The 19,915-nt window shown below is 35.8% G+C and overlaps 2 protein-coding genes across 8 annotated transcripts; both read left to right on the forward strand.

The window, feature by feature from the left end:
* The first annotated feature begins 46 nt into the window (after window positions 1–46).
* LOC126871621 (F-box only protein 11) lies at window positions 47–12,963 on the forward strand. Of its 7 annotated transcripts, XR_007691698.1 has the most exons (10): window positions 47–195; window positions 1,404–1,745; window positions 1,825–2,613; window positions 2,706–3,558; window positions 3,630–3,850; window positions 3,927–4,145; window positions 4,224–4,431; window positions 4,546–4,715; window positions 9,138–9,208; window positions 9,279–12,963. XR_007691698.1 is itself a non-coding variant. In XM_050630614.1 (9 exons), the coding sequence occupies exons 1-8, from the start codon at window positions 99–101 to the stop codon at window positions 4,673–4,675; spliced, it is 2,859 nt and encodes a 952-aa protein (XP_050486571.1). In that variant the 5' UTR covers window positions 47–98; the 3' UTR covers window positions 4,676–4,715; window positions 5,143–12,963. The 7 variants fall into 7 exon arrangements, 4 of the variants coding, with proteins under 4 accessions (XP_050486571.1, XP_050486573.1, XP_050486574.1 ...); XR_007691697.1 differs by having other exon boundaries at window positions 4,546–11,201; window positions 11,307–12,963; XR_007691696.1 differs by having other exon boundaries at window positions 4,546–9,208.
* A 117-nt stretch (window positions 12,964–13,080) lies between these two features.
* Window positions 13,081–19,396, forward strand: LOC126871623 (hemicentin-2). Its single transcript, XM_050630618.1, has 14 exons — window positions 13,081–14,950; window positions 15,558–15,690; window positions 15,790–15,998; window positions 16,090–16,200; window positions 16,288–16,491; window positions 16,562–16,707; window positions 16,789–16,939; window positions 17,001–17,131; window positions 17,248–17,407; window positions 17,511–17,807; window positions 17,886–18,206; window positions 18,342–18,629; window positions 18,719–18,828; window positions 18,943–19,396. The coding sequence occupies exons 1-14, from the start codon at window positions 14,779–14,781 to the stop codon at window positions 19,054–19,056; spliced, it is 2,547 nt and encodes an 848-aa protein (XP_050486575.1). The 5' UTR covers window positions 13,081–14,778; the 3' UTR covers window positions 19,057–19,396.
* Window positions 19,397–19,915: the final 519 nt, after the last annotated feature.

A 19,915-nucleotide genomic window follows, 5' to 3' on the forward strand; every position in this document is an offset into this window, starting at 1 on the left:
TGAGAAGATGGCCGCTGGGCTCGGTGGAAGTGTCGCCATTGTTTAGTGTTTAGTTGTTTTACCGTTTCTCGCATAATTTTCCGGGAAGCACGATAAAAATGCCAAGTGCGTCGTTCACATCGTCGCGCAATTACGTGCGAAGATCCCGAAGAAAAGGTGCAAACAGAATTCCTCTGCCTTCGAGAACCACCTCGGGTAAGAGAACTCTGCATCCGGAGCTCGGTTCACTGCTCACCTGTCTCGACGAAAGACTTCTTTGCCTTCACCTACTTCGATATTCCCTGGTTAATCATCCAAACGATTCTGCATGCTACGAATTCAAACTTCAATCCTTCTCATCAATTCTATTCCCACTTTAGAGATTAGGACGAACGACAACTCCGTCAAACCCACTGCCCACACGTCTTCTCACACGATTTTCTCGGACTCGGGATGGCCGAAAAACGTAGAACCGATGCCTCATTGACGTTTACCCAAAATCAACATACGCTCGCCAGTTTTATCACCACCCTTCTTTTTACTAACATCGATCATGATATCGCGTACTTCACGATCGTCAATTTTTACTCTGGAATGTCGGCTCAAAGTCTATTCCTCTCACCCCACTCCCCTTTTTTTTATAATTCTCATTTATTAATCGTTCAGCTGTACAAAACTTACAACCGATACTTCTTTCGATTTCGATAATCTCTCTGTAATATCAAGGCATAAGGTCAGGCATCTTTCAATCTGATATTATACTAACCATAGATTTTCTGTTAAATTAGTATAATGTTCTACTTTCCCAAACCACATTGTGTACTCCTAATACATAATTGCCGATGTTGCTATTGTTTTCTGAATATAATAATAATAATACTTCTGTCCCAAAATATGGTTGATTAATTAGTTATATATAGTGCCAATAGGCAAGGACTATATATAGTAAATAATAAATAAAATTAGTTACATGTATACATTGAACATAGAAAATGATATATGTTCCAAGATTTACAATATCTTTCATAAATTGTCCGTGTTTTTTATTTCTGACTTCATCTCCTACATATCATTCTTTAAATTTATCCTTTGTAATCAATCTTGTCAATTAAATAGTAATTCATATATTAGTGTCACTCTATGTTTCTAATAATTGATTATGATTTTAATATAAATTTGCCAATGTGTATGGATGTCAAAACATGTTTAAATCAATTATGATTAAAAGACTCAAAATAAATATGCATCCATAAAGCGGAACAAATTAATATGACTGTGATTATTATCCATGTAATATAAAATATGCAATTATTCTTTCATTTATTTTAAATTAATTATAAATTTGATAAATACTTGGTATGTAATATATGTATTAAAATATTAAATATAAAAATATTAGTAGTTGTAACATTGTTGGTTTCCAGCCGAGCCATGCGACTTGCCATGTTCAGCATCAAATCAGATACCTCCTGGGGGTGGAGTTGGTGGTGGAGGGGGAGGAGGAGGAGGTGGAGGTGGGGGTGGAAGTGGTGGAAGAGGATCGTCACCCAGCGTCTCTGGTGTTGCAGCACCATCACCTTCTCCATCACACTCTCACTCATCCCCATATGATCTAAGACGTAAAAGTCCACCTCATCCGGATCCTGCTCCTGGTACCAGTTCTGCCCTACCTCCTTCAGGTGGCAGTAGTATAGGAGCCACTCTTGGTTCTTCCTCTCTACCAGCAAGAAAACGACCTAGGCGGACTTGTTCATTATCCACAGATGGTATGTTTTCTAGTAATTAAATGTCATCTTAGATGTTACTTTAATGAAAGAATCTTGTAAATCTTTCATTATTTTACAGGTACAAATACAAATACTGCAGCGCATTATCTTCAGTATGAGTTACCGGATGAAGTGCTGCTTACTATATTTAATTATCTAATGGAACAAGATCTATGTAGAGTTTCCCAGGTTTGCAAACGTTTTCAAACAATTGCAAATGACACTGAACTATGGAAGTCCCTCTACCAGCAAGTCTATGAATATGATTTACCACTATTTAATCCTGCACCTTGTAAATTTGAATTTGTTTCCCCGGATGAATCAGACTATCCAAACCCATGGAAAGAAAGCTTTAGACAACTATATAGAGGAGTACATGTTAGGCCAGGATTTCAGGATTTGAAGTTTAAAGGTCGGAATTTGCCATACTTTAATACAGTTCAGGGAGCATTAGATTATGTAGATGAATATAGAAGCAATAGTGGCCCCTCGTCAAATAATAGCACAACTACAAGTGGTCAAGGGAATTGTTGTGGAAACAATTCCCAGGTAACAGAAGAAGCACCTCAACATCTAGTTTTCTTACATGCTGGAATATATAGAGGCGAATTTCTTGTAATCGACAGCGACGTTGCATTAATCGGAGCAGCACCTGGAAATGTGGCAGAATCTGTTATATTAGAACGAGAAAGTGAATCTACAGTTATGTTTGTAGAAGGAGCAAAACGAGCTTATGCCGGCCACCTCACATTAAAGTTTACCCCAGATGTTACTAGCACAGTGCCGCATCATAAACATTATTGTTTAGAAGTTGGTGAAAATTGCAGTCCCACGGTTGATCATTGTATTATTAGGAGTTCGAGTGTTGGTAAGCAACACGTCTAGATTGTAAAATAATTTGTTTATTGAATTCTAGATTTATTTATTTTTAAATTTACTATTGGTTCTCCGACTTTTTAGTTGGAGCGGCTGTTTGTGTGTCAGGGGTAGGAGCGAATCCTGTAGTGAAGAATTGTGACATATCGGATTGTGAAAATGTTGGACTCTATGTCACTGATTATGCACAAGGAACTTACGAGGACAATGAAATTTCTAGAAATGCATTAGCAGGAATCTGGGTGAAGAATTATGCAAATCCAATCATGCGAAGAAATCATATTCATCACGGAAGGGATGTCGGAATCTTTACGTTTGATAATGGTCTCGGGTATTTCGAGGCTAACGATATCCATAATAATCGAATAGCAGGTTTTGAAGTAAAAGCTGGTGCTAACCCAACGGTTGTACATTGTGAAATACACCATGGTCAGACAGGTGGAATTTATGTTCATGAGAATGGATTAGGGCAATTTATCGATAACAAAATTCATTCGAATAATTTCGCTGGTGTTTGGATTACCTCCAATTCGAATCCCACTATTCGTAGAAATGAAATTTATAATGGTCATCAAGGGGGAGTATATATATTTGGAGAAGGAAGAGGCTTGATCGAACACAATAATATTTATGGTAATGCACTAGCTGGTATACAAATCAGAACAAATTCGGATCCTATTGTTAGACATAATAAAATACATCATGGTCAACATGGTGGTATATACGTGCATGAAAAGGGACAAGGTTTAATCGAAGAGAATGAAGTATATGCAAATACATTAGCAGGTGTTTGGATAACTACAGGATCGACGCCGGTATTAAGAAGAAATCGTATTCATAGCGGAAAACAAGTTGGAGTTTATTTTTATGATAACGGACATGGTAAACTAGAAGACAATGATATTTTCAATCATTTGTATTCAGGAGTACAAATAAGGTAAGATATTGTATCACAAAACAAATATTATGTTTTCTTATTTCTCTATATTAATTGTCTTGTAATGTTAGGACTGGAAGTAATCCAGTAATACGCGGGAATAAAATATGGGGTGGTCAAAATGGTGGCGTTCTTGTGTACAATAGCGGATTAGGCTTACTCGAACAAAATGAAATTTTTGATAATGCAATGGCTGGAGTTTGGATTAAAACAGATAGTAATCCTACGTTAAAAAGAAACAAAATATTCGATGGGCGAGATGGTGGAATTTGTATATTTAATGGTGGCAAAGGTAAATTTTATATTTATTTTTAATTTTAGTAAATTTCTCTAATTAAAATAATCATGTATTTCATTTTGCGACGTAGGTGTCCTAGAAGAAAATGATATATTTCGTAACGCTCAAGCAGGAGTGCTTATTTCCACACAATCCCATCCTGTCTTAAGGAGAAACCGAATTTTTGATGGATTGGCAGCCGGTGTTGAAATAACGAACAATGCAACTGCTACGTTGGAATTTAATCAAATTTTCAATAACAGATTCGGCGGTCTATGTTTAGCAAGTGGAGTACAACCAACAACTAGAGGTTAACATATTTCTCTTTACATGTATAGTATTAAATCATATGGAAAGAACAGATGGTCATTGATTTTTATTTTTGCAGGTAATAAAATATTTAATAATCAAGATGCAGTTGAAAAGGCGGTCGGGAACGGCCAATGTTTATACAAAATTTCGTCATATACCTCTTTCCCTATGCATGACTTCTATCGTTGCCAAACATGCAATACAACAGATCGTAATGCAATTTGTGTAAACTGCATAAAAACCTGTCATGCTGGACACGATGTAGAATTCATTAGACATGACCGGTAAATATTATTGATAATATTAATATCCACCAAAAGAAATTTATAATGTTAAATATGTTGCAGTACCATAAAGTTTTTGCATGTAACAGATTGGTAATTAACTTATGTTTTCAGATTCTTCTGTGACTGTGGTGCTGGAACATTGAGTAATCAATGTCAACTTCAGGGTGAACCTACACAAGATACAGACACGTTATACGATAGTGCGGCACCAATGGAATCACATACACTTATGGTCAACTAGGAACTAACATAAACTAAATAAAACAATCAACACTGAATCTGTAAGTCCCATGCATTGCAAACAAGGAGTAGTTTGTTGCAGAGTTCTTTATTATGACACTTGTTCCTTCGCATCCCTCATTGTGATTGTTATTTTGTAAAGCTATCGTTATTGTTAACGTATTCCAATTAATGATAATTTCATTATCATCATTATTATTATTATTATTGTCATCGTCATTATCGTTATTCGCTTCATTTTCACCATCATCGCGGTGATTGAAATTACCACATTCATTTTCATTATTTTGTAATATTATATTCGTGAGTATATAAGTGAAAGTTCATTGAACCATACTGTTATCATTATCGTCATCGTCATTATTATGGAGAGATAGTATATTTTTTATGAAAAAATTAGTACTCTCCATTCTGATGTATATCTTAATATAAACAGATATACGTTAATTGATATTTATGTTTGGTCAGATATAGAGGAACCACTTTATCTGATGCAATACAAGTTTTATTTGGAAGAAGGAAAATTGTTAGGAAACTGATTTCTTCTCTTTTGTTTTTTTTCATTGCTCTTTGCTGAAAGCAATTTCACAAGATAAAAATAATATTTCTTGTGATTACGTAATAAAGAACTCCGCAACGAAAAAGAAAAAAGACGTCGATGATCAAGAAAAATAAGTGACAATGAATTTCTTATGTAAGCAAATCTATTAATTAGATAACATCAAATTTATTTAAACGTGTAACAAAAAAAAAAGTACTGTGGTTAAACGTTAATCAACCGAAGACATGCTATAAACTTTTGATGTGACTCTTTCCATTAAGTTTCTTTAATTCTTAACTGAGTATATAAAGCAAAGAAAGTGCAGTGGATTTGTGTAAAAAGATGGAATTAATAAAAAACGTATGTGTATACGCCGTTAGGAAAAAGACACGTGACAATCGTGACGATATTTAAAGAAAACTGTTTAAACAATGAAAAAGTTTGTGCAATGCAACAGCATTGATAAAAGGGAATAATTCTCTAAGCTTACGATAAAACACAGTGTCGCGGATGTAAATTGTGTATAATCGTATCGTTAATAAACGCGAATAGACAGTAGCATTAAATAAATGACTTGCTACTTGAACAAAAACACTTTAACCTCATATAAGTTGTGAGGAAGGCCCACTACAAGATTTCTCACTCACGATCGAATGAAACTTAACACACTAGTGCATTAAAACAGAGAAACACATGAAGAAGTGCATATTGTGTATTCATAACAATGGAATTGTTGGTCATGCTGAATGAAGTCAGCTAGCTTGAAGATAAAAATTGGAAGAACAATTAGAAGCAGTTACAATAATTAAATGATAGGACAAGTGCGGCTTTGATAAATCTGTGGTACAAATTTTGAAGCATGGCAGGCGAGCGCAAGCAAAATGAAGATCAATGATGACATACTGAAACGGATGTCTAAAAAATGTGATATGTAAAATTCACAACTGGAATAATCAAAATGGAACTGAAAGACCTGTACAATTCTAAGAATCTTTTTTGCAATGTAAGTGTACCTCATAATACACATATACAGTTCTTCAATTCTACTATCCATATTGTGAATAGTGATGGCTCTAAGTTGCCCGATGGGGAAAGTGCATAATAAGACGATACTATATTTAAAAAGTAAATTTAAAAGAAATTTACGTAATGTGCATTGATGTATACCAGTGAAAAGAAAGGAAAGGAAAAGTTTATGAAAAAAGTAAAAAAAAGAGCGATATACTGTCCAAGGAACAGTTTTAAAAAAAAAAAAGTAATCTCGAATTTTTAAAGTAATCCGATTTTTTTAATATTATGTTAGCGGTAAAATCTAATCATATTATTATAATTGTATTTCAAGGGCTACTGGCTCTTGTACGAAGAAAATGAACAAAAAGCGCCTATTAGCGATAATTTTAGATGCCACCACATCCATTTATTCAAATGATACTATATTAAAATAAGTAGGCAAAATATTCAAAACCATTGTGGTAAAATTTTGTTGCGGAAACAAAATTTTACAAGTCAGTCCTATGTAGTACTTTTGTATATCATTTGGTAGAAAATGGATAATGGTACATGAGAATTGCCTTTGAACTTACTGACCTAAGGTCTGTAGTATTATACACCTCAGTGTCATACTATACATAGTATAACTATATATAATGTCTAACATGATATGTTCACTGAAAATATTAAGGACGTATGTCAAAGGCATTTTTCATATGTGCACATTAAAACGCAAACTTTTTACGGTTTTTTTTCTTTTTTTCTTTTTGAGTGATAGTCTTTATGCTCAGTTGTTTTGTTTAAAAAAAACATTTATCTGGAAGATATGAATTCTTTTTGTAATGATATTTGAAACTTGGAGAGGAACTACAGAAAAAAGAAAATTTCCTTACAAAACAAAGACAAAGAATAGAAAAGAAAAAAAGTAAAAAATCTATAACACTTGAACATCATCAAATGGAAACCGAAATTTTCTTGTACGCTCTCTATGTTGTAATATATTTATCAAAATTTATCTGTCGATTGTTTCTTAGTACTATCTCGAGTATTATTTACAAAATGTTAAATATGTGTTTATGTATTTACAAGAAATGAATATTGGATTATAAAAGTAGAACTGGCGACCTCTTTATGTATGTGCCCTTTTTGTGCGTTTCATAACATCGACTCTCATGGATATTATTATTGTTCGATTATTCAAGGGGGAACGAGCGTTTTTCTGTGATTTTTCTATCCTCTCACAGTTTCAAAGTATGTTGAATTATAATATTCTTATTCTGAACATTGATTTGCGCAGCAGCCGTTTGGAACGCGTTTTTGAACGTGCAACGAACTATTTTACTTTCCTAAATGCTAATCTCATGGAACGATTCTGTGGCTTCCATACCGGCTATTTTTGAAATCTCACAGGCACGTCCAGAGTTACACGAGAGATTAAATCTATAAAGAAAAATGGAAAAAAAAAGAGAGAGAAAGAAACGAATATTACACAATGTCTTTGCACAAACGTGAAACTTCCAAAACAAAGGGGGAAAATACAAAAAGAGCGAAAAAGAATCATCGAATGATTCACTACTCGGCTGCAGCACGATTCAAATGTTTCTTCTGTTTCTTGTTGTTGGATGTTTAGAATTTAAGATTTGAGATCAGCAATAGAAATCTCTGTTATGTTTGAATTTTTTGTAACTTCCTTGATATAAGAACAGGCGATCTTCACTGGATATAAAAAGAAAGAGAGAAAAATTCCAAAGAAGAATTTATTTATTCTGTTGTCTGAGAACATCATTGAAGTACTGTAAAACTTTGGTATTAAAAAAGGGATAAAAGAGGGGAAAGGAGAAAAGAGTAACGAAATTTAACGTTGAATGTGTACACATATATGCATTCGATAAAGCATTTAGAGCTTAAAAAGAAATTGGCGCGTATACAAAATTCTTCCTGTGAATATTCATGAAAAGAGAATCTGCGATAGTTCTATATTGTATTACTTTTTAGTTTCGTTTATTATTGTATATTATGCGATATGTTTGTTTGTCGAATTATTGTGAATGTAAAGTGTTTTTAACTCGTTTTTTTTTCTTTATTATTAAGTCGTCTTACGTTAATGCGCATTTTATTTATCAATTCTTGTTTTCCTTGTTTTTTTTATTTTGCCTTTCTTGTTCATTTTGCATTATGTCGTAATATCTCTATTTCTTTTCTCGTCGTTTCATTCCATGTGTACACTATCCACCGAAACGTTTTACTCTGATCTTTCGAACAGCAAAAAACTTGCCATTAATTACGTTAGTTGCCATAGTTCTCTCGGTTTCGTTTTTGCGGCAGGGAGAAAAGCTATATGTAGAGATATATAGATATAAATAAATGAAACTGTGCAAAGCAGAAGGGATGAAAGAATAAAAAGAAAAGAGAACCAGAGTGGAACATGAACCCGCAAAAGCTAATGCCACAACGTATTCTGTAAATATTAATTTGCCCATTATATATATAAATATAATTATATATATATATATATAAATATATAAACACCATTGATTATACTATTATAAAAAATATATTATTACCAATTGTAATTTTTATTTTATTTTTTTTCGTATCCTTATTATGATCGATGCTGATAATTATTGTTGGCTTTTTTTGTTTTGTTGCACTTGCAGCAATATCATGTAAAAGCGCAAATGAAACCTTTCGAGGAGAATGCAAATTTTCAATAGCCTCAAACTTACGAGATCGAACAGGTCCAATGATATCCTAACCGGAAAAAAGAACACGTTTTCGTATTTTATTTTTTTTTCCTTAAAATTTCGAATGAATCATATAAGAATTACATTGTCACGTATAATATAAATTATATCCGTTAACTTTTTGTGCAATTTCGTTCACGGACTATGAAAAGAGGGAAGGAAATTGTTAAACTGTGTATTGTTCGTAGGTATACGATTGCGTAATGCTATGCTTGTTCACGGATGGAAACGGTTATGATTAAGACTATACATTAGAATTGTAAGTACATAAGTGACAGAGACATACAATTTTGCGAGACTAAAATAATCCCGAACTTTTTTGAAAATAGTTCCCACTTTTACGTAATACAAAGGAAGATTTACAGATGCCATGGCCTTAAAGAAACGTACACCTAAAAAAGCTCTTATAGTATACATACAGCGGTATCTAACAGATATATGCCCTTAGCAAATATTACGTATAATCGATACCGATATCTTACAACGGAAAGTTGTGCCGGGGTGAATTTTTCATGCAGCTCAAATATCATTCAGAGAAGTTTCGGTGAAAACACGCAGTTTTATTAACAGATGTGTATCGTTTATTGCATTAAACCTCCATCGGATCCAATGTATCTCTTCTTTTTTCGTTTCCCTGTGTCAGTTATATCTTATTTCGATCAAACGCTGCGATCCTCTGTAAAAAAAAAAAAAAGAATATATAATGGAATAAGAATATTTTTGAAATTTGATCTCTGTAAAAAGAACAAAATAAGAAATACAATAGAAGTGTACGATAATTTAAACGATATTGTTAATATCATTATCGCTGTTATTCGGTACATTGAAATCGATGAAGGTTTAAGAAGCGGCAAGCAGGAGATTAAGTTGCGATTTCGCGGGTGAAACGCATAAGCGCAGCCTTATATTGTATTTTCATATAGTACAACACGCCGATACGTGGAAATGATAATTGATAAGTTAATCGTTTTTGTATTCTCGGGTCTACTTGTTATCGATCGCGGTCGAAATGGATCGCCGCGTTCTCGATGCATAGAGCGTTCAGTGCTTCCGAACCGAACGAACTGTATATTCCTTGATTCGATGATCACGTTCGCTGTATATCGATACATGGTAGGGCTGGTATTATAATAATAGTGTCTTATAGACGAGAGCGTCTTACGACTTGCACGATTCGTATTGAAACGATGATGAGGCTAAATCTAGGCAACAGAAAGTAATGCGCGAGAAAGAAGAGAAATGACAAACGCCCAGAGTTGCACGCGTGCAAGTTAGGGAAGAAAGACGAGATATCAGGATAGGGAGAAGAAAGGATTTTATAAGCGAAGAAGAAGAGGACATTTATTTTTCACGAGACGTCGATCGTGAAAATGTACAATAAGTTCAATTTGTAAATACGTCACGCGTAATTATCTTACTTAAGTATATATAATATCGTTCGAAAAAAGCGGCGAATAACAATTATTATTATTATTATTATTATTATTATTATTATCATTATCATTATTATTATTATTATCATTATTATTATTGTCGATATTATTATTATTATATCGATATACGAGCCATAAGACGAGGAACTTTGCTCCTTAAAGATACTTTTCTAAATAGACAAGAGAGAGGAAGAGACGCGCGTTCAAACGATTCGTTGTTTCTTAGCTAAGTAAGCTCGATTTCCACGCTTTAACGTTGCATAAGAGAAATACCGCGAAGAAAAAGTAAATGCGGCAACAATACTGGTAGAAGGGATAAGATGTTAAATGAGTATTCAATGAGACTTTTTTGTATGAACAAATAAACCAAACTAATTTTTTTCACATAATTCGCGTTTACTAGTTGTAAGATCGTCAAATGTAATACGTTGCCGCGACACACAAAATGATCAAAGGATATAGCAAAAGGAGGAAAGAAGAGGTAATTTAAGTCGATGTATCTAGAAACGACTCTATGCTGAAGATATTAATCGAAATTAAATTAAAGCGACACGATTCCGCGCGTAGTGCCAATGCATTGGAGCGGAGGAAGCAATACGACGTTATGCGTATTGTAAAAGTATTAAACGTGTGTGGATTTGTCTTGACTATTTTCCGCTTCACACGGTAAAAGATTAAAGAAAGAAAGTAAGGACCGGTGCTAAACGATGTATTTGTACGTTCAAGGTACTATACATGCACAGGAATGCGGAAATTCATAAGAGAAACGTCTGCACAGGAATTGAAAGAATGAATTTTGTTTTTGGATACATAAAGAAGGTATACAATGATATTATTTAATTATTAATTTGAACAAAAAGAACACAGAAAAGCAAGCAATGGCCTATAGATATAGAAGAGAATCGTTCTTTCTTTTTCTTCTAGGCGAAACCGACGGACTGTATAGCATGTAGACGTAATAAATTTAGTGATCGAAATGTCGACTCGAATTCTAGAAGTGAGGAGAGAGGAAGACAGCGTACGCACGATCATTTCCTTTTCAAATATAAAAACTCGCACCCGCACTCGATCTTTTCCTGCGTTCTATAATGTTCGCGCGGCGACAACAACTGTATTATTCAACTGTATAATAGATCCCTTAGCACGTAAGCAGATATAAAAGATATTAATTCGATAATTGAATTCGATCGACTCTCTTGTCCAAGGCGATGCAGCCAAGGTATTTTTACCAAATCAAAAAAGTCTGTGCGTTGTAACGCTAAATCATCCTCGAACAGGATCTATTCTTGATCTATTCTTTCTTCCAATCATCGTTTTCAATTTCTCATTGAAAGAAACGGAAGAAATGGAAACTTAAACGATAGTTTGAAATAATAAGTGTTAAAGATAAGATTTATAAAGATTAAAAAAAACTTTGTAGTAAAAGTGTCTGATTAAAAAAAGAAAATCGCAAAGTAAATTGACTGTATCGCCTTGCGCACGCCTGTATCATAATGAAACGCACGAATTCTCCTGTGTCATATAAATATATATATATATATATAAATATAAAAATTATATATATATAAATACAAATATATATAAATAACTAACAATAATGATAATAATTAAGTACCTTACACGTATAAGCAGTATCCAAGAAATCCGAACTAGTTGCACCAAGTGCCATAGTCCATAGGTCACAGTACGTTTAATATAGCGAGAGAGAGAGACTACTCGTAGTCGTTGCTAGGGGCAAGAGGAAAGAAAAAGCGTAATAAAAAAGGGAAAAATCGAAAAAAATACACGCATATAGAGTGAATATAAAAGAAAGAGGGAAAGGGAAAGGCAGATCGAACACGTGGCGTTTGACGACTGGCTAAGTCCTGTTCTTATTGCTTATTGTTAAGGTGAACGAGCGTGAAGTGGCAGCTAGCAATCAGCTAAAAACACGCGAGAGAGAAAAAAAGAAGGAGAGTTATGTAGTCCGTGTGACCCAAGATTTCCGATGGGCCGGTTTCGCCCATCTTCTGGAGAACGTTTTAGAACATAAAGCAGACACCAATATGACAATATACTAATGAAATTAATTTCCGGTCCTGTTGCTCGGTTACTATTGTCCATTGCCTCCACCTCCTACCCCTTCGAAGGAAACTTGGAAAAACGAGAAAAAAAAATGAAAGAAAAAAGGAAACACCGAACATCCATTTACTGTACAATTTCGCCGTTTATTTTTCGACACGTTAGTACATGCGATTAGACGTGGATCCCGGCTCGCAAAATCCGTGCATTCCCCGACGAAAGAGTTGAAGGATGCGAGAGAGAGAGAGAGAGAGAGAGAGAGAGAGAGAGAGAAAGGGCGAACGAATGCGAGAGAGGGAGCGAAAGAGAAAGAATAGACGCAATTGTAAAACACGTTACGACCGTGAATGAATCGTGAGACGAAATGCGTGTGACCGTTCTTTTTTTTTTTTCTTTTTGCGAGAACATTATCAATTATCTTAAAGGAAGAAAAAGAAAATGACAAAAAAATACTGTAGTAACGTCGCAATTGTATGTTGTAAACATTACTATTTCAAATATAATGTCATTATTAACAGGAGAGAGTTTCTCACTTCCCACCACCCGTGGAGTTCCTCGAACACGGGGCGAAATCTTTTATATTTCAGAACATAGTAGATTTCGGGTAAAGAGTACGAAGATAGGTGGATATCCAAAGAAGGTAAAATACTTTATTTTTAAATTTATCGATCTACTTCATCGTCTGACTAAACAGAACTATATCTACTTAAATCTATCCAATACATCGAAATGTTTCTAAACGAAAATTATCAAAATGTCTATAAACTCTCACGTATCTCATCGAAAAGTATCAAAAATATATCGATCATTCAACATATCCTTAACAACCATATTGTTTCGGTTCACACACAAAAACGCTAAATCAACAATCAAAAAAGACCCTTGGTTTTCTGAAGATTGTCGTGAGGATCAAAGAGTCTTTCCGATCACGTGATGGTCCAACTGTTATCCGAACTCGATGAACATCCCTGAACGTAGCTCTCGTATCGTTTTCTACGTAGAAAGAAGGGGTTGCGACTCGTCGTGAAGGTTCGTTGCTATTCGCAGGCTGTCGCGTGTGTGCGTTGCGCGGAACAGGCTACACACAGGGGTTATATATCGTGCGGGAATCGAGAGCGTCGAAACACGAAGCGAGATCAGACTGACTTTACGAAAATCGATCGGCGCTCATCGTCGTCGGGTTAGCGACGCCTGCAAAGCGTGTCCATTGCAACGACGCGGTTACGAGGAAGCACCGCTGGCCGGCTCTCTCTTTCTCTCTCTCTCTCTCTTTCTCTCGTCTTGCTCCCTATCTTACTGTCTTTTTCCTTATCAGAGAACAACCCTCCAAATGTCGAGAAAGCTTTCGCGTTATCCGAAACGGACAAACGTTTCTTGCAATCAGTTCGCGAAACAGTGCAAGAGAATGGTGCTCGCGTAAAAGTTCGCGAAAGGTGATTCGTCGAATATCCTCCCTGTGCGTTCATTTTTTCCTTGACGAAAATCGGGAAACTGATGATCGAAGCTCCAGCAAGGTGCTATACACGGAGGAAGACTATAGAACGAGTACGAATTCCTTCTCGAAGTGCGGTCAAAGGCTTCCATCGTGAAATCTTGACGAGTCTGCAAGATATATTATACCCACTGTTCACCCTCGAAAGCGGTGATTTCTGTGGGAGCATACGAGGGTGTAAGAGAAGCATAAAAGTGTCCTCCTAATCGTTATCGCCATTGTCGAAGCTCATCGGTGGTTTAATAAGAGCCGGCGCCTCTACGCTCGTGAATCGACAATAATTTTGAACACATTTGTATTACGACCTACTAAACTGCCACCCATCGAGACCCATCGAGGTTTTGAATTGCAGCCTTCTCACGCTCTCCAACCTGCTGAGAATCGATGTAAGCAAATGAATCGAGCTAACTCAAAACGAAGGCCGTATCTTATATTCAGATTGACTTGATTCGACAACAAAAAAAGAATGCGATCAAGACGACGAGAATAACGCAAAAGTATCTCCATATCGCTGGTCAATACACGGAATTCATTGGAATTACGAACAATCCGTTCTCGATGTACGCTTTAAGCAGAGAACGGGTAGAGGAAAATCGGCCGAAAAGTTCCTACGGCGGCAGAATTAATCGGTGAGCGTGTCCTGCGCCCTGTCCCTTTGTCACTACTCCAGAAAGAGAGAGATAGCGTGAAAAAGGAGGAGGGAGAGAAGAAGAGAGTCGAGACATCGTACGTTCGTCGAGGGCATCGCACACGAAACGGAGGAGGTGGGAGGAGGCCGTCTACCTCTCGACGTGGAATGATAATAAAGGAGAACCACAGGACAGGCCGGTACGGGGCGACATTATGCAAAAAGCGGATCTGAATGTACCGAACTCACCCCTTAAACCGTTCCCTCTTGGGATGGCGTTAGGGGTGCTCATTGATATCACGATCAAGCTAATCATCGTCGGCTACATGCTTGCTGTAGTCGTGTACGTGAACGCCACCGGGAACTGGGATAAGGACGATGATTTAGGTACGTTGTTAATGTTATAGTTAAAGTTATGCTATGCAATGGAATAGTAGAATGGGTAATATTCACAAAGAAGAATAGAAAATTCTAAGACAGTTAAGTTTGAAGAAACAGATGAATGATCCTATGGTATTATTTCTTTTTTATTATTTTTAGAGTAGAAAAAAGAGTTTCGCAAAGAAAACATTTTATGTAAGTTGTTGATGTATGCAGGATTGGTCGGAAATATATGTCTGACCAACTAACTATAGGTCGCATCTACTTAAGTCGATCTCCAGCAATATGAAATAGCTTAGAACGTAGAGACGCTAGGTATTTGTCCCAAATACTTAAGATTGCCGTGACTTCAGTAGATTTCGTGTACATTGATCAGCCACATGTCTGACATATTTACTTGTACTACTTGCTACATAATAATAATGTACATAGATATTCTGGAATCGTTACTTCATAAGTGATCGCAACCGTTCACATTAAATTTTAGTAAATTATTCAACGATTATTCAACAAACAATTAACGAGGTACTACCGATAAATTCAACCTATATATTTGCTATATATTCTCGAGAAACCAAATAAAAATATAATTCTTTATCTATCTTCTTTTCAGTCGCAACTTTTGAAGTTAGTGCCGTTCTTGGACGCACCGCTAGATTGCCTTGTGACATTGAACCGTCCACGCGTGAAGATCGCGTATACATGGTGCTTTGGTTTCGCGATGACGCCGTGAAACCGATTTACAGGTATTATTTCTGTTAAAAGATGATTTAGTTAGAAAATTCATTTGAAATAATAAACTTCATTTAATTAGAAAGGTATATTGAAACGGTTGACTGTTTCAGTTTCGACGTGCGAGGAAGAGCATTTAACAAAGCTCTGAATTGGTCGGACAGCACCGTGGTTGGCCCGAGAGCTTACTTCGTTACCGTGACGAAACCGGCTACTCTTTCTCTGGAAGCGGTTCAACTGGACGATGAAGGGATCTACCGGTGTAGAGTAGATTTCAAAAATTCGCCCACGAAGAATTTTCAAGTGAACCTCACTGTAATAGGTAAGAATTCGTGTGTATAACATAGAAAAAGCGTTTAACGTTCGTGAGAATATCTTCAAAGTTCTTGGAATTATTTCGAAATTGTTTTCAGTTCCACCTTATCAGCTTTTAATTTACGACAGCTCTGGTGTGGTTGTGGGTAATACCGCAGGTCCACTTCAAGTAGGCGTCGAGTTTGGTCTATCTTGCGAAGTAAGAGGAGGTAATTCTTATTTTGTTGATTATTTAGTACTAAAAATATGATATTAAATTTGTTGAAGATCAACTCTAATTCGTTTTCTAAACATAGGCAAACCGACACCGGTGGTTAGTTGGTTGGTCAATGAGAAAGAAGTGGACAGTAAGTTGGAGGAAATTGGAAAGAACTTAGTCGTCAGTAAATTAACAGTACCTCAATTGAGAAGGGAACATCGTAACACAACTTACAAATGTCGAGCCTGGAGCACAAACCTCATACCTCCATTAGAAAAGACTATTCTCCTAGATGTTTATCGTAGGTATTCAAAATTCGTATCATAAAAAGTATTAATTTTACATAGTATAATGATATTTTATTGTTTCAGTAAAACCACTGTCGGTGAAAATTTTATTAAAACCGACGATGCTAGAAACGGAGAAAGACTACTCCATCACGTGTGAGACAACAGGATCGCATCCTCGAGCACGAATTACCTGGATGGAAGGAAACACCATTTATCACAATGGCAAAGTATATGTCGATGATTTTGCTACAAATTTGTAATTAATGTCATGATATTTTTATTTATTTATGAAAATTTTAATCATTCAGGTAATCGATGGTGGTAATACTTCCGTGGTCTTAAGTACGCTCATGTTTTCACCGATTCCCGACGATCACGGGAAAATCCTCAAATGCCGAGGAGAAAACCCATCACTGCCAGACGCGTATCTAGAAGATTTCTTTCAATTAAACGTAGTTTGTGAGTACTCCGAAATTTGTAGTAATTATGTTCAGATAAACATTTCATGTTTATTTCACAGTTCCACCTAAAGTACAATTACACTTGGGTAGTACCCTAAATGCAGAAAAAATAAAGGAGGGTGACGATGTATATTTCGAGTGCAAAGTTCGGGCTAACCCAGAACACCATAAAATTACATGGAGGCACAACGTAAGTATCTTACTTGTTATATTACCTACTTACTTGTTGTAATACCAGTTATTAATAAGAATTTATTTTAAGCAGTTATTGTAAGAATAATTAATAATATTATTAAATAATTATAGGATGCGGTGTTAACGCAAAATTATTCAGCTGGAATAATCATGAGTACTCAGAGTCTCGTACTGCAAAAGATAGGTCGAGACAACGCCGGGAATTACACGTGTCTTGCTAGTAATGACCGAGGTGAAACTACCAGTCCAGTAGTAACTTTGCGAGTACAATGTAAGTTTAAAAAAAAATATATGTTCAAACTATAAATATTATAAAAGATAATTGATAAATGATTTCACTACAATTGTTCAATCTTTTCGACTCTAATGTTTAGTCGCACCAGTGTGCAAAGCGAAAGAGGTATCCATCATCGGAGCATCGTTAGAAGAATCGGTAAAAGTTCGATGCGAGGTGGACGCTGATCCTAACGAGGTAGAATTCGTCTGGGAGTTCAACAATAGTGGCGAGAATTTCGAAGTTGCACCAGCGAAATTCGATGGTAATAACGGAACAATGAGCGAACTTGTTTACACGCCAGTGTCTGAAAGAGATTACGGAGCTCTAACGTGTTGGGGTAGAAACATAATAGGAAAGCAGGAAGCGCCTTGTATCTATCAAATCATTCCAGCAGGTAACTTCTATGTATAAATAACTCATAACAGATGTCTGTATCGTACAGACAAGAAACCAATTTGATTTACATTCCCAGTGAAACCAAATCCTCTGAACAATTGTACGATAAAAGCATCCTTGAATCAAAGTTCCGAGATCCTGGAAGTGGAATGTGTGCCGGGATACGATGGTGGATTAAGGCAAGAGTTTCGATTAGAAGCGTACGAAGTTCTTACTGGTAATTTAAGAGTGAATGCATCCAGTGTGTCCGCAGACGTACCAGTATTTAGGATTGCTGTAGCGGATCTTCTACCGGCGACACATTTTTATCTCGTTACTTATGCCGTAAACGCGAAAGGAAGAAGCGAAGTGAGTCTGTTAGAGGATATAATGCTAAAGGACTCCGATAAGCACACGGGTAAGAAATTGTACTTGGAAAGTAATCTTTTAATCTGATAATTCAGATAATTTCAGCGTTTCCTAGCAATTCAAAAGGATAAAGAAATATCATATATTGAATGTATCAAGTGTTATTGGTAATTCGTTGTTTTAGATAGGGGAGTAAGCATGGTTCCAATTATTCTATTTCTTACCGGCTTCATGGCGCTTGGCATTACTGCACTTTTAGTAATGTCGGTGATGTACCGACGCAGAGGTACCACTTCTCCGGTTCATATTGAGCCTTACATGAAACAACCGATAATTACTCCTCCAGATTCGAGGAATAATTCGATGCTTGATGTTACACACGGGGATCATACTTATTTTGTCGAGTACACGTTGAAACAGGTCACTGACTACGCACTCAACAATCAGCCAGATATCATACAGTCGCCACAAGGTAAAAGTTTATCCGCCATTATTTCTGTTATAATGTATGCATAATATGCATAATGTATGGATAGGATAATGTAGTGAGTTTGATTTTAGACCAGGAAAAGATAAAACGCGAACCACAATTATTTTTACCTGTACGACCAGATACGCTGTTTGCACCGTACGATATTCATAAGCAAGGACTTCAAAGTAACAGATGCAGCGTGAGTAGTACTATATAATAATATTAGTAATAATTAATATTTTTAATGTAATTTGTAAATCTTTTTCCCTTCTTTTTTCATTTCTTTTTTCTTTTTTTTTTTTTTTTTTTATAGTTGAATCCATTCTCTACAAAGTCTTGGGAACCTATTAGTTTTAAAGCTGATCGTAATTTAATGAAAGAGATCATTATCGCCAACTCTATACCCGGTCCAGAAAGTTGTGTGTAAAAAGTATCTGAGAGAACGAATGAGCGAAACATATCAAGAGGACCGATATTTCGAAGCCTAAAAAAACAATCGTACCGTATAATTGTTATGTTGGGTACTGAGGATGAACGTCAAACGAACTGCAACTAGTCTCCTCGTCGAGTTGGTGTACATTGCACGAAGGAATGGCATAGTACGAACATGACGACGTGTTAACACTGCTTACAAGTCAAATGTCTCATCATTGAAAAATCTATGGAACTGAAAAAAAATCTAGAAATCGTCAAGACTAGTTGCATACTAACTAAACGCTACACATGGTGTATTATTCCAAGTTTAATATATTTTGTGTCAAGTCTTAGATGGTTTGCTTATTTTGTTGAGAAATTTACCCACAATCGCAACAATATCCATTATCTTCTCCAACGATTTATCTTAATCTCTCGTGTTTGTCGTGCATACTTAAAATAATGCATGTTTAACGTGAGTGTACTGAAGGGATGTGATGCAAGATTTCCCATTATTGCAAAGATAAGCGCGGAAATAAATGCCGTAAATCACTGCCATCAGTATGATGATTCCAGCAATTAAAACTGTCATACAAATTTTTTTTCGAATTTTTCCCAGGGTACGCAGACACAATACTTGACCATCTGACATTGTACTCCTTCTCGGTACATCAGTTGCTTCTTTATTCGTATCTTCTGTTATATTCACTTCGCGCTTTATTATATGTGACATATTTGGCGATTCTTGCATGTATCTTGTTTGCCAACCATTTGATATTGAAGATGCTTTGTACTGGGAAAAAAAAGATCATACTATTCCTCTAAGATACACGAGCGTAAATCCCAAATTAAATATTTTCATTGATATTTAA

This window comes from Bombus huntii, chromosome 12, assembly GCF_024542735.1.
Source record: "Bombus huntii isolate Logan2020A chromosome 12, iyBomHunt1.1, whole genome shotgun sequence".
NCBI classification, from domain to species: Eukaryota; Metazoa; Arthropoda; class Insecta; order Hymenoptera; family Apidae; genus Bombus; species Bombus huntii.